Here is a 13,779-nt window from a genome sequence, read left to right on the forward strand (position 1 = left end):
CACCCGGCCCTCGCCGCCGCCCGCCCGAGGGTCCCTCAACCCCCACTGCCCGCAGATAACGTCTCCCTGCGATGTCTGCGGCGCTTACCCGCCCCAGGCCCTCTCCCCCAGCGGCAGCTCATCACCCAGCGCCCCCACCGCTCGCCGCCTCTGCGTCGCGGGGGCTGCTGGGAGTTGAAGTGCAGAGCCCGGTGGAACCTTGAGGAGGGCACACCCAAGGGGACTACAACTCCCAGAATGCACCTCCCACTCAGCTGCTTTGCTTCTCCCTCCCTCTCCCCCCGTTCCTTTGGTTTTCCTCAAGCCAGAATCTCTGTCTACCGACTGCTGTTCTCGGAACCCGTGCCCTTGGCTGCCCCTCCTGCGCTGTGCCAAAGCGCCAGAGTGATTTCAAACGCACAGTCGTTTTGTTTAAAGCCGTGACCGACGAAGCACGAAGAAGGAAGAAAGGGCAGGCAGCTGACTGAAAAACTGGTTGCCTGTGAACCTAGCCCTATTGCTGGGGGCGGAGGTTGGATACTGGGGACTTTTGAGGAAATACCAACGTCCCTGCCAAAGAAAGGGGCCAGAGGCACGGAATCTCCCTATTTCCCGTGTAATAGATGTTGTTCTATGTTTTTATAGCTAATGTATTTCGGAAATGGCCCGCGAGGGACTTAAGGACATGGATTTGCCCTTAATTCGCCTGAGTTACGAATTTAATTCAGCTGCTTCCTTGAGACCAAGTGACAGACGACCCACAAGTGAAGATTTTGCCGCACTGGCTTGAACAAACCCCTGCGAAACAGGACGATGTCATAATCTCAAGCACTCTGAAATTAAAACTCCTCAATTCCGCCAGATTACACTCATTCGTTAAAGAGGTGCCCCCCAAAGAAAAGAGGATAACCGTGTATCCCACTTTTAGAAGGAGCCAGCTATAGCCTTCATGTTTTCCTGTGAGTCTGTTGCTCCCTGCCATACCTTTCCATTCTTCTACTGATTCCTTTCCCCTGTCCTCTTGTAAGCAGGTAAGGTAAAGCGTCCTCAGAGAAAGTGAAGGTAAGAAGCCATTTTTGGCCTAAGCCATTTTGTGATGTAAGCCTGGCCGCAATGCTTGCCTGCCCTAGAACAGTCATAATCTTAAGGGAACAAAAGACTTACCAGGCGAGAGAAGTAACAACAGCAAAGATAATAAATCAGTTGTAAACTCCCAGTTGTGTTACAATGGTAAAGATTAGCCTGAAGCACTTTCTTGAGCTGTTTTGAAAAATTTAAACGCCCCTCGGGTGCTCAACCATCAGATCAACTGGAGCTTAAGGGAGGATGAGGTTGACCTCTTCTGACCCTTGTGCCTTCAACCAACTAAAGCTTGGACTCTGTTGACCTCCCAAGCCCCTTCATGAATATGCATGTACCCTTAGCTAAAAACTTCCCCAGTTTTGCTGTTCAGGAAGACACTGCTTTGGGAAAGACCCCCAGTGTTCTCCTTCCTTGCTGCAAGTAATAAATGCTTCCTACTCCCGCTCTGGCTTGGTTGTGTCTTCTGGCTCAACACCCACCAAGAGGCCAACCCAGTGTGAAATAAAATTCATATTTTATTGGGACTTCCCTGGCGGTCCAGTGGTAGGACTGCGTGCCCCCGCTGCAGGGGGCACGGGTTCGATCTCTGGTCGGGGAACTAGGATCCCGCGTGCCACTAGATGTGGCAAAAAAAAAAAAAGAAATGTTTTAAGGCAAGACCGGAAAAGTTTAAACCAAAGTTTTTCTCTGCTCTCTGGCCTCCTCTCTCCCCACTACTGTGCGCTGTGTATCTGCATTATGCCCAACCTTCCCCATCGGCAGAAATGGCTACTTAACCATGAAGAGCAACATTCTCCTTGCATCAAGACAACTCCTTGATCTTGTAAGGGGTCACATGACCCACCACGATGCTGCTCAGATCTGGATTGTGTAAACTGTCAATAATACGTCATTTAATGTACAGCCCTCTGTCTCAAAAAACTTATATAATTGTGCGGAGATGCTCTTCCTTTTGAGGGTTATAATCCTCAAATTTGGCTCAAATAAAATTTGGGGTAACACTCTTGTCTCCAAAAACAAGCAAACAAAATCTGAGCAGCAATGCCTTGATTTAATAGATGGACCCTGGCCATACCCAGCTGCTCCATTCTGTGAGCTGGATTCCCTAAGCAGCAGTATTATGAACAAATACTGTATATCAAAATATATTAAGGGATGATGACTTTGCAGAAGATTTAATTCAGGGCTCCTGTGAAGAGAGAATGAATCTCGTGCTATTATGATACATTTACAAAAAAAGCTGTTGACACTTTTTTCAGAGATAGTTCAATTCTATTGCATAAATAAAGCACATTTTATTAAAATCCAGTTAAACAGTTGAAAAGAACAGAGAACTGGAAGAATTTATCTTAAACCTTTGTATCTTCTCTTTCATTCACAAACATTGAATACCTAATAGATGCCATGCACTGTTCTAAGTGCTGAGGATACAGCAGTGAATAAGACAAATGTGTTTACACTCAAGGTGTTTATGTTAGAGTTGGAAGACAGACAATAAGCTTAAATAGGGAAACCTCATGAACTGCTAATTTCTATAATGAAAACAAGCAGGGCAATGTGCTATAGATAGGGGTGTTATTTTGTTTATTTATTTATTTTGGCTGTGTTGGGTCTTCGTTGCTGCACTGGCTTTCTCTAGTTGTGGCGAGCGGGCGCTACTCTTCATTGCGGTGCGCGGACTTCTCATTGCAGTGGCTTCTCTTGTTGCGGAGCACGGACTCTAGGCGTGCGGGCTTCAGTAGTTGTGGCACGTGGGCTCAGTAGTTGTGGCTCGCAGGCTATAGAGCACAGGCTCAGTAGTTGTGGCACACGGGCTTAGTTGCTCCACGGCATGTGGGATCTTCCAGGACCAGTGCTCGAACCTGTGTCCTCTGCATTGGCAAGCTGATTCTTAACCACTGTGCCACCAGGGAAGTCGGATAGAGGTGTTAGTTTAGGTTGGGGGTGGGAGTATCAGGAAAAGCCTACCTGAGAAAGTGACATTTAGTCTGAGACCTGAATAATGACAAGAAGGATCCAGCCATGGAAAGATCTAGAGGAAGAGTGTACCAGGTAACGGGAGCAGCTGAACGGGTAGTGCAGAAGCTGTTACCCGAAAACTGGATCCACCTCGTGGTGGGTATTGAGCCAAAAGACACAACTAAGCCAACGAGCGGGAGAAGGAAGGATTTATTACTTGCAGCAAGAAAGGAGAACACTGGGGGTCTTTCCCAAAGCAGTGTCTTCCTGAACAGCAAAATTGGGGAAGTTTTAAACTAAGGTCACATGCATATTCGCGAAGGGCTTGGAAGGTCCACAGAGTACAAGCTTTAGTTGACTGAAGTCACAAGGGTCAGAAAAGGTCAACCTCATCCTCCCTTGGGCTCCAGTTGATCTTCTGGTTGAGCACCGAAGGGGCTTTAAATTCATCAAAACAGCTCAAGAAAGTGCTTTAGGCTAATCTTTACCATTGTAACAGAACTGGGAGTTTACAACTGATTTATTATCTTTGCTATTGTTACTTTTCTTGCCTGATAACAGTCCTATGTTTCTGCATTCTTTTGTTCTTACAAAAGCCACCAGGAGCAGACAAATTTTGCTGTTCCTTTAAGCCTTGGTAGTGTTTCTCAACCCTAGCTGCACATCTTGAATCACCTAGTGTAAGTCCCTAGAGAAAGAAAACCAGGCATAGCTTTCTTGACATAAGAGAAGCCATTTTTGGTCTAAGCCATTTGGTGATCTAAGCCTGGCTGCAATGCTTGCCCTTGAATAGGTTTCAGTAGTTAATGATCTTAAGGGAACAATGCAGTAAGTGAGAAGTGGAGAGATTTGGGATATGTTTTGGAAGAAAAATCATCAGGGTGAGCCAATGGATTAGCCATGGGGACAGGTAAGGGAAAAAAATCAAAACATGACTCCCAGGTTTGTAACCTGAGCTTCTAGGTGAATGGCCGTGCTATTTCCTGAAATGGGGAAGACTGTGTAACCACCTTCCCAGAATGCTTTAAGAACTCCAGTCTTTATGTTAGGGAACCATTGACCAAAACCGCCCACCTTGGCCAGGCATGATGTTAACCGCCTGCCTGAGTTGTCTCAGGACAGGAGGTCCTGATAAAGAATGACTGTGCTGCTGCTGAAACTAACTCGGGAGGGGCTGAAAGGCGGGAGGACATGCCAGCCCATAGTAGGTCTTGTAAAACTCCCCTGGAAGAATTCGGGAGGTGCCAAAGGAGGAGGGGGGGAGAAGATATGTCCTGCCAACCTCCCAGAAACCCCTCACGCTGGAACCCATTTTGGCTGAGAGATGCTCAGGCCACCAGGAAGGACCCTGAGTCCGAATGACGGACCAGAGACAACCTGGAAACTAACCCCGTTATCATAAAATCCAAGACTGTGAGCCACGTGGCAGAGCAGTTCTTCTGGGCTCCCTTACCCTGCTGCTCTCCACCCGGGCACCCCTTCCCAATAAAGTCTTTTGCTTTGTCAGTACGTGTGTCTCCTCAGACAGTTCTTTTCCAAGTGTCAGGCAAGAGCCCACTCTCGGGCCCTGGAAGGGGTCTCCCTTCCTGCAACATTTTCAAACAAGCCTTAAATATCTGGGTGAAGGATGTCATGACTGGGCCAAAGTCACACAGCCAGGAACCAACATCTCCTAACTCAAAAGTCCAAGATCTTTTCCTCTAAGCCATGCTGTGATGTCTTGTCATTTGCTGTGTTAGCATAGATCATTCTCCAGGCATAAATTTTATAAGGGTTTTCAAGAACAAGGTCTTGAGTTTACCCTTGAGCCACAGTTATTTCTGGAGTCCTCTGCTTACTGTTCTCTGCCCCATACAGAGTGCTCTGCTATCTTTCTACCTCAATCGTACTTGTCCTGCAGTGTCTGTCCAATTTCCTCCTCAGTAAGACCTCCCAGACTCCCGATCCCTTGTCTAACTCCTGTAAGTCAATGGTTCTCAGCCACACCTGCATACTGAAATCGCCCAGGAAGCTTTAAAATCAGATTCCTGGTTTCATGCCAAGCATATTGAAGGGAGGGAGGGGTTAGAGAGGGTCTGTAATTACTTAACATCCTTCAGGTTTTGATAAAAACTCAGACTCAAGAAACACTAGGGTAAACTATATATTTAGCAAATAATTAGGTACCTACTTTGTGATCGTCCTTGGATTGTTTTATCATTTAATATTTTATATACACAAATACATACTATATTTATGTACTCAGTTGGTAATATGTCTGGTCTTTCCATACCCTTTTATCCCTTCTGTCCCTGGTCAGGGGGAGAAGTGACTTATCTAATTGGTACAGTTAGGAAAAACAAACTGGGTTTGCTGAGCTCAGCTCCTCCCACATTCCTCTTGGGTCTGAGCTGCCTTCTGCATAGGGAGGGCACCCTAGTTCAGCATTGTCTCAACTTAGGGTTTAGTTAACAGGCCAGACTGGCTCTCCCGTTATTATATGTTCTCTGACCTAGTCTTTATTATTAATAAGGGTGATATTTGGGCCTCCATATGTGTTATTACTTTTTTTAAATTAATTTTTTTGGAGTATAGTTGATTTACAATGTGTTAGTTTTGAAACCGAGTGAGGCCCCGTGGGGCTCCCGCTCACGGAGGCGTTTTTGTCCCCCACCACCACCCCGTTTCTTGTAGGCCAGACTCCAGCCTCCATGACCTTCCCTGAGTTCCAAAGGGCAGATTCCAACAGTTGCCAATCAAGGGAGGAGTGGCCAAGAAACCACCTGAGGGGAGATTAAAGGGACCAGAGAAGCTCATCAAGGTGAGGAGACGACCACCTGAGACTATAGGGGTACAGGCCCTGCACACCGCAATCTTGGAGATCCCAGCCTCGAACCACTGCTGTAAAACCCTCCATCACATCCTCCTGGGTTGGGACACATAGTTTTTGAGGGCAGGAGCCCAGTGTGTCCCCCTCTGCCTGGCAAAGCAACAAAGCTGTTCTTTTCTACTTCACCCAAAACTCTGTCTCTGAGATTCGATTTGGCACCGGTGTACAGGGCTGAGCTTAAGGCATCAGTATGAATTCTGACTTGGCTGAATTACTTCATCCGTCTAAGAGTTTAAGCCGCTGTTACATTTGTAAGGGTTGTAATATTTGTGAACATTTGTAAAAGAGGCATAATAATAACCCTTTTTCATAGGGTTGTTTTGAGAGTTTTTTTAATATATACAATTTTTATTGGTCAATTATATCTCAATAAAGATGAGGGGAAATGTTTGAAAATTGGAATTCATTCATTCATCCAATAGCACTGAATGCCCACTCGAGTTTAGCTACCACGTAATGGAGCTGAAGTGTGAGGCTGAGGCAGGAATACAGTAGGAGAAGAGGCAAAGGAAAATTTGGGAGTACAGTCTGAAGGACCAAGAGTTCATAGGAAATATTTAATTATATTTTGTTTCGTATTGTTTCCATAAACAGGGTTATACCGAGCCTATTTTTCTGTCACTTGATTTTCTTTCCCCCTCAATATGTCTTGGAGGTACTTCCATGTCCATATCCGTAAGACTGTCTCATTCTTTTTTTTAAAATTTATTCATTTTTGGCTGCGTTGGGTCTTTGTTGCTGCCCGCGGGCCTTCTCTAGTTGCAGTGAGTGGTGGCTTCTCTTGTTGTGGAGCACGGGCTCTAGGCACACGGGCTTCAGTAGTTGTGGCACACAGGCTTCAGTAGTTGTGGCACACGGGCTTCAGTAGTTGTGGCTCGTGGGCTCTAGAGCGTAGGCTCAGTAGTTGTGGCGCATGGGCTTAGTTGCTCCACGGCATGTGGCATCTTCCCAGACCAGGGCTCGAACCCATGTCCCCTGCATCGGCAGGCGGATTCTTAACCACTGTGCCACCAGGGAAGTCCCTGTCTCATTCTTTTTTAATTTCTGTATCATGTATAGAAATGGGCTATAACTTGTTTAAGCACTTTCTTATTGGTGAATATTTAGGTTGGGGTGTTTTGAGAATTTAATAAGATGCTGTAAAGAGCTTACTTAGCATCGTGCCCTGCACTTAGGAGGTCTTCAATAAATGTTAGTTAGTAATCTTAATAACCTAATATATTCTAATATAGTGGAAGGAACTGGGTAGCAGGAATGGTTTCATTCAATTCATTTTTACTTAATTTGGAAGAGCAGACTAGGACCTACAAAGACAACTGTTGCCCAGAAAGACTAACTGGAGCCCACGTTTGCCTCTCCCCACCTCCAGCCTTGATGCTGTATTTGATGTGTAGGAGAAGCGGGTGCCCTTCACTAGGGAGCCACACACGCACTCAGTCCAGGATTTGGAGAAAATGGAGGAGGAGATCTGCCAGGAGGTGGAGTGGATTCGTTTCCTGGGGCTGCCATGACCACAAATTGAGTGGCTCAGAACAACAGAAATGTACTCGCTCACAGGTATGGAGGTCACGCGTCTGAAATCAAGGTGCTGGCAGGGACATCCTCCCCCCGAAGGCTCTAGGGGAGACTCCTTTCTCACTTCTGGTGGTGGCTGGCAATCTTTATAGCTGCTTCACTCCAATCCCTGCCTCTGTTTTCACATGGCATTCTTCCTTATGTGTCTGTATTTCTGTGTCTTCACATGGTCTTCTTATAAGGACATCAGTCATTGGATTTAGGGCCCCGCCCTGTCCTAGTAGGACCTCATCTTAATGTAACTAATTACATTTGCAAAGACCCTATTTCCAAATAAGGTTACATTCTGAGAGTCTAGATGGATGTGAATTGGGGGAGAGGGGAGGGGACAACACCCACAAGTTCAACCCCCTACACGGAGGAACTGTGGCTGAGCCCTTCCCATGACAATAGGTGGGATCTACCTGCAGGTCAGAGGCAATGCGCCTGGCACCTCCCACCAGACATAAAAACATTAAAAAAAAGAAAAAATGGGCAGCTGCTTTATTTCTACCTCCCAAATAGCATCCAAAGTGTCTCTGCTGGCCAACGCTGATCCAGAACCATTTAGGAAAGGAAATTCTGTGAAATTCCAGTCTAGCTAAGTTGACATAGTACAGAGCTATCACACAGGGCATGAGTGAGGACTTTTTTTTTTTTTAAAGCAGAGAAATGACTTGATGGAACTGTTGTTTAAAAAGTATTGATCTGGCGGCAGAGAGGAGAGATTGGGGAGGAAGAGAGATTGGAGATGTTAAGAGATCATTGGCACGGTCTAGGATAGTGGCCCCTAAACTTTCTTTGATTGTGCTTTTGGTAATGATAGACTAGGTAAATGGGGCTGACCCTCTGGCTGAACACAACTGCAAATCTGCATTAAAAAAAAAAATCTAAGTGTCAAAAAACTAAGAAGATAATGAGGAATAATTGCTCCAATATAGGGAAGCCGTTGGAAATGGAAATCCAGAAATGCGATCCCGTGTGTGGCGGCGGGGAGCGGGGACTGGAAGGTCTGAAGAGCAGGCTGAGAAGTGCCTCCCAAGCTCTGGGGGCTTCGGGCTCAGGACCCTGGGAGACAACCAGCCGCATGGGGCTGACACACCGAAAGTTTGCATCACAGGAGAGGGAGGGAATGAAAAATAAACCTGCAGGCTAGGTCAGCTTTGTCTGATCTTGCTGACCCAGAAAAGCACAAATCCTGAAATTGGATTAGGGGAATCCTGGATTACTACAGCCCTGAGGCCTGGCAGAAACAAATTAAGAGACTCAACATCCAAGGCCTCAAATTATTTCTACAAATAACTTTTCAAACACAATTTCCAGCACATACGCAAACATTTTTTTTATTGCTTGCCATTCTTAGTTTTAAAAATAGAATTGAGCACACACCTTTAATACATATTTATTCGCTTACAAAAATGAGATAGAGATGCAATAAAATATTTGAGTTTTTAAAATTTTATTTTTAACGGTAGGAAAAGGTTTTAACAACACTTTAGTTTTCTACAGCTGCTATAATGAAGTATCACAAACTGGGTAGCTTGAAATGACTGAAATGCATTCTCTGACAGTCGTGGCGGTCAGAAATGCAAAGTCAAAATGTCGGCAGGGCCATGGCTCCTGGGAAGCTTCAAGGGGAGGATTCTCTTCCAGCTTTTATTTATGTGGCAGCATAAATCCTATCTCTGCCTTCTCTTCTCATAAGGATACCAGTCATTAATTTAACTAATTATATCTACAGCGACCCTATTTCCGGATAACTTCGTGTTGAGGTACTGGAGATGAGGATTTCAACTTTTCCTGGGACACGATTCAACCCATAGTAATTACCATACAGTCTTCATTATTTTAAAAAAAAAAATCTTTTGAAAATGATGAACACTTTGAGAGTCAGCAGCCCCACAGCCTGATTGGTTTATCTCAATAATTAATTTTACTTTATTTATCTTTCGGGGCCGGGCCTCATGGCATGCAGGATGTTGGTTCCCTGACCAGGGATTGAACCCATGCCCCCTGCAGTGGAAGCACGGAGTCTTAACCACTAGACCACTAGGGCGGTCCCATAATTAATTTTAATGTTTGTCATAATTGCAAAAGATCCTTCCAAACGTCTGAGACCCAGATGAAAGCAGAGCGCCCCCAGCTGACTTTCTGAGTTGTGACACACATTTCTTAATCCCACCCACTTACTATCCAAAGATTGGTGTTGATCTTCATCTAGTAAATTGTTAATACCATCTTTTTGATGTTAGTTTTCTTGGACACTCATTGGAAGATGTTGCATTTTTGTTATTTTCATGAATAGGTTAATGGGAACTCTTTGTGTGGGAAATTTTTAAACAAGTGAAATAATTCTGGTTCCAAGTTTGTGTGCAGATAGGAGACAGAATTGTGTAGTTTTGGACAATTTAGTTGTATAACAGTGGACATGTTTTCAAAATATTCTCTCTATAAGATGTTTCTTTTAAAAGCAACAACTTTCTTGTTTATTGTTAAGACATTTATTTTGACGAAACAGATTAAATGTGGCTATTTTTCCAAACTGTCTGCTACGTACTACGTGACAGTCATTCCATCATTTTGCTGCAGAAAAGTCCAGCAAACTTTGTATAGTCGTCCTCTAGGTGGACACTGTGATCCACCACCCGTAAGCATCCTCCCCGGATGTCGGACAGTGGCTTCGGCTGTAGGGAGCGCTGGTGGCACTTCAGGGATTGCCTGGGGCGACCTCCATCCAAGGGAATGACCCACACAGGAATATAAAGATCTGGCTGTCTGAGCCCAACTCAGGACAACTCAGAAGGAGTATTCCAGCCGAGGGGTCTTCTGCCTGCAATGCAGCTCAGCTTCGCCCTCTGCTCAGTCCCGCTTCCTTCTTCCCCTTCCTTCTACTCTTGTGGAAACCAGAGGCTTGCACTCCTACGTGTCCTGCAGGCTGTGTCTCAGAATTTTCTTCCCAGGGACCCAAACTGTGACATCATCATTTTTTTTTTTTTTTTTTTTTTTTTTTTTTTTTTTTTTTTTTTTTCAGTTTGAAACAATTTATTAAAACATGAAAAACATTTCCAGGAAATTATCCAATTTGGAAAATGAAAAATGTAACTCATGGTAAGAAAAATACAAATCATACACTGAACAGAGGAGAACAAAAAGGCAACCAACCTTTTATAGGAATCAAGACAACATCATGGGCTTATAAAATCTTCCTAAACATATCCTGTATTATCATATGTAGAAAACTGTAACTAAAGTAAGGTAGCTTTTATTAGTTGCATACTCTAAAGCTATGACTAAATTTTGGAATTTACCTCTAAAAGGACCTCACAGTTGTCACTGAAATACACATTTCTTGAGACAATGGGCAAAGTTCCCATTTATGGGAAATATGTTCTTTTTTTCACACAGTGAAACTGAGAAAAATTATATCAAATGAGAAATCTTTTTCTCTAAAGTAATCTCCTTAAATACCTCAATAATGCAATACTTGGGAAATGTAATTTTTCAACTCAGACTTGAAAAGGTTATTATGAAACAAACATACAGAAATCTTATTGCTTGGCACCAGATTTTTCAAAAATTAAACTACTGTTTGAACCACCATACTGTTCTCAAATCCTGATTTTTCAAATAATGCTACTTTTATTTTCTGAAGGTAGACTGTTCAACCTAATGACAATCTAGACTGAACCCTGCAATGTACAAGCAAGTCACAGTTCACTTCAAACCAAAAGAAATGATCAATCTTCTGTTTTTGTCAAAATCATATGAATATACTTGTACAAATTAACTAGATTTATCTGTGGCCAATGAAGGAGCCACAGAACGTTGTCTTATGGCATTTTGTGCAAACTCTGTGTTTATTCCTTCTTTGCTTTCAGGTTCCTCTTCTGAAACATCTTCTTCAGCAGCCTCTTGTTCTTCCTCCACTTTTTTCAGAGGTTGAGAAGATTCTAGTAATAATTTTTTGGAAGGGTATGGCTGTGGTCTGCGCCTTTTTGAAGGACAAAGGCAATCTGCCACAAATATCATGCAAAGTCCTAATAATAGTCCCGAAAGCAGAGTTGCTAAAGCAAACACTGTATATGATCCCCAAACCGGTAATCCAAGGTCTTCAATAAAATAGTTATGGTAAGTCCTGATCCACATAGACAGCTGAAAGAGTGCTGACATACTACTCATCAAAACAGAACCTGGACCAACCCATGATGAAACAGGTTCAATACTCTTCCACTCTTTTTCACTTATAAAGTTTATGAAGTCCTTCTTAGTCCTTGGGCCCTGATAGCGCCTAAATTCACCATTTTTACAATGATAAACAGTAGGAAGAGCACTTATGATAAATCGTCCGCTTAGTCACAGGGAATGTGACCTTGACTCTATAAAGAACCTCAACCACATGCTCCTTATTCTGAAGCTTGGTACAGATGCAAATGCTGGGTTAACCAATGTCCACCTGAGCCACAATGTTCTAGGGCTTCTCACAGACGTCTTACATACTAGTCTGGGGCCCAACCAGGGAATCCACTTTCTGCGGCACTTCACACTGAGCCCCCATCAGGGAGGTGGGTAAGTCAGCCTAACCAGCTGAAGACAGTTCTGTTTTTAAAAACTGGCTGCTCTGTGACATCTACTTTTGCAACATTAACCTCAAGATCTTCTCCCCATTCGGCAAAACTTTCCCATTCTGGTTGAAGATTCTGACAAGCAGGACACCATGGAGCATAAAATTCTATCATCCACTCTCCTTCCAGCAACTCTCTCCAGTTCTCGTCCGTGATGATCCGCACGTCGCTCCGCCGCCCGTGGGTCCAGGGAGCCCCCCAAAGCAACAGCAGCAGCACTGCCACGGGGATCCTGAGACTCCCGGAGGGCGCCATGTCGGCCGCGCGCCCACCCACAACGAGCGCGGCCGCCCTCACTTCGCGAAGCGGCTCTGCACTTCCCTGACATCATCATTTAAGAGAAAAAAAAAAAAATGCATAACGTGTCTTTACAATCTTTGCCAAGAGAAAACCAGAAAACTTATGTGCGGTACAAAAGGTTTGCCTGGCCATTGTAATGATGGCCTATTATTTTAAAGTCTTGCTTTTACAAAATGAAGCCCATCGAAAACAAGTCATAGCAAGGAAAGAGCAATGCATAGAGATACTCGGAAAGTGGGGTTCTGACTATGCTCTCAGGATATTTCCTATTATTCTATTTGATATGTGACCGTATAACATAAGAACCAAATGAGGATCCCAGTGAATATTACGAAAGTTTACATTTTTTTTTTTTTTTTTTGCCGTACGCAGGCCTCTCACTGCTGTGGCCTCTCCCGTTGTGGAGCACAGGCTCCGGATGCGCAGGCTCAGCGGCCATGGCTCACGGGCCCAGCCACTCCGCGGCATGTGGGATCTTCCCGGACCGGGGCACGAACCCGTGTCCCCTGCATCGGCAGGTGGACTCTCAACCACTGCGCCACCAGGGAAGCCGGAAAGTTTACATTTTTACCTTTTAAAATAAACATATATGCTTTCTCATATTGTCTTTTTATGTTCTCAGTGTATCAGACTGCACATTCCACTCATCTGGGCCAAAAGCCACAAGAACGGAACCTAGGGTGTGACAAAGGAAGGGCAGGAGGGAGAGCACGATGGACACAGACACACGAGTTGTCTGTGCTGAGGAGGACATGGAAAGAACCAATGACAACGTCCAAATCATTAGCCTAAATTGACTGAATGAAAGTCAGGGCCCTGGACAGAAATTTTTGACCTGGGGAATAAGGTAACGTCTGCCTTGCTGGATTTGGACGACGGTGGTTGGACACCTGGACAAAGATGTTCAGCAGTGATCTCACTGGGTAGCTGGAAGTCGTTCAAGAGAGCAGTCAGGGCTCAAGTAGCCGTCTGCAAATTTGGGAAGGTGAAAGCTGAAGGATTGAGGAATGTCTAAGAAGAGAGGATGACGAGATCAGAAAAGTATTTTTAAAAGATTGGGCTTGATCTTGAAATAATGACTCTTTATCTCTTTTTTTCTGATTTTGAGTGTGATGCACATTTGTTGAAAAATTGTCTTCCTGACAAACTCATTATTTAAAACTCCTTGAACGTATTGCTTCTGTGAAATCTTTATTGCACAGGGGTGATTTATCAAGCTTTCTATTATGGTATACCTAGATCACGTATTCACGTTGATTATGTATTCATCATTCAGTAGTCTCTCAATTTTTTCTGTCTCTCCCACTAAATTGTTTTTTTTCAAGGCAAAGGCCTTGACATTTGTGTTCCCTGCGTGCAGATACTTACATGCTAGTCTCTCAGTAATTGCTTCCAAATGCATAAATTAATGGA

At 44.3% G+C, this 13,779-nt stretch overlaps 1 protein-coding gene and 1 long non-coding RNA gene across 2 annotated transcripts; one reads left to right on the forward strand and one right to left on the reverse strand.

Moving 5' to 3' along the window:
* The first annotated feature begins 304 nt into the window (after nt 1–304).
* LOC115866152 (uncharacterized) lies at nt 305–7,435 on the forward strand. The gene is made up of 3 exons (XR_004044533.2): nt 305–938; nt 5,695–5,821; nt 7,260–7,435. It is a non-coding gene; the product is annotated as an uncharacterized lncRNA (long non-coding RNA).
* A 3,047-nt stretch (nt 7,436–10,482) lies between these two features.
* LOC132598088 (thioredoxin-related transmembrane protein 1) lies at nt 10,483–12,381 on the reverse strand. The gene is made up of 2 exons (XM_060307699.2): nt 12,054–12,381; nt 10,483–11,799 (listed from the first exon to the last, which is right to left on the reverse strand). Exons 1-2 carry the CDS (start codon nt 12,319–12,321, stop codon nt 11,228–11,230), a joined length of 840 nt encoding a protein of 279 aa, XP_060163682.1. The 5' UTR covers nt 12,322–12,381; the 3' UTR covers nt 10,483–11,227.
* Nucleotides 12,382–13,779: the final 1,398 nt, after the last annotated feature.

This window comes from Globicephala melas, chromosome 11 (genome assembly GCF_963455315.2).
Source record: "Globicephala melas chromosome 11, mGloMel1.2, whole genome shotgun sequence".
NCBI lineage: Eukaryota > Metazoa > Chordata > Mammalia > Artiodactyla > Delphinidae > Globicephala > Globicephala melas.

Bases quoted from the DNA above. Each gene is read 5' to 3' on its own strand.
- LOC132598088 (XM_060307699.2), bottom strand. From the start codon at position 12,321: ATGGCGCCCTCCGGGAGTCTCAGGATCCCCGTGGCAGTGCTGCTGCTG. The intron at 11,800-12,053 runs TTTTTAAAAACA...CACATTCCCTGT, and splicing joins AGATGTCACAGAGCAGCCAG to GACTAAGCGGACGATTTATC.